The 410-nt window shown below is 59.8% G+C and overlaps 1 protein-coding gene across 1 annotated transcript in view; it reads right to left on the reverse strand.

Annotated features, from left to right (window-relative positions):
- The window catches only part of EMH_0070090 (uncharacterized protein), a gene marked incomplete at both ends in the record, with an annotated part of 1,737 nt that overhangs the window by 113 nt on the left and 1,214 nt on the right, over positions 1 to 410 (reverse strand). Inside the window, one exon of the mRNA XM_013498939.1 lies at positions 1 to 408. Within this exon, the coding sequence (XP_013354393.1) occupies positions 1 to 408 (408 nt within the window). The remainder of the gene's footprint in view (positions 409 to 410) is intronic.

The raw sequence follows: 410 nt of genomic DNA on the forward strand, positions 1-410 counted from the left end.
TTTGCTGCTGCTCTGCTGCTGCTGTCTCCTCCTCTTCTTCTATTAGCTGCGACACCATGCGGCTGACGTCGCCCCACAGATCGTAGCTGTGTGGGGTCCCCTCAGCAGCAGCAGCAGCAGCAGCAGCAGCAGCAGCAGCAGCAGCGGCGGCGACATCTTCAGCTGTTCCTCCCTCTTGAGCCTCCCTCCATGCTGCTTCTCTTGCTGCTGTTGTTGCTGCTGCTGTTTCTGCTGCTGCTGCTGCTGCTGTTGCTGCTGTCTTCGGCACCACCGTGTCTGCTGCTTTGTCTACAAAGTGAGAAGCTGCAGCAGCAACATACGGCGTCACTGCAGCATCTGTTGCAGCAGCAGCAGCAGCAGCAGCAGCAGGGGGCCGCAGCTGCTGCAGCAGCTCTCTAGGGACCCTAAAG

The sequence above is a fragment of the Eimeria mitis genome, genomic scaffold (genome assembly GCF_000499745.2).
Source record: "Eimeria mitis Houghton genomic scaffold, Emh_scaff3841, whole genome shotgun sequence".
NCBI lineage: Eukaryota > Apicomplexa > Conoidasida > Eucoccidiorida > Eimeriidae > Eimeria > Eimeria mitis.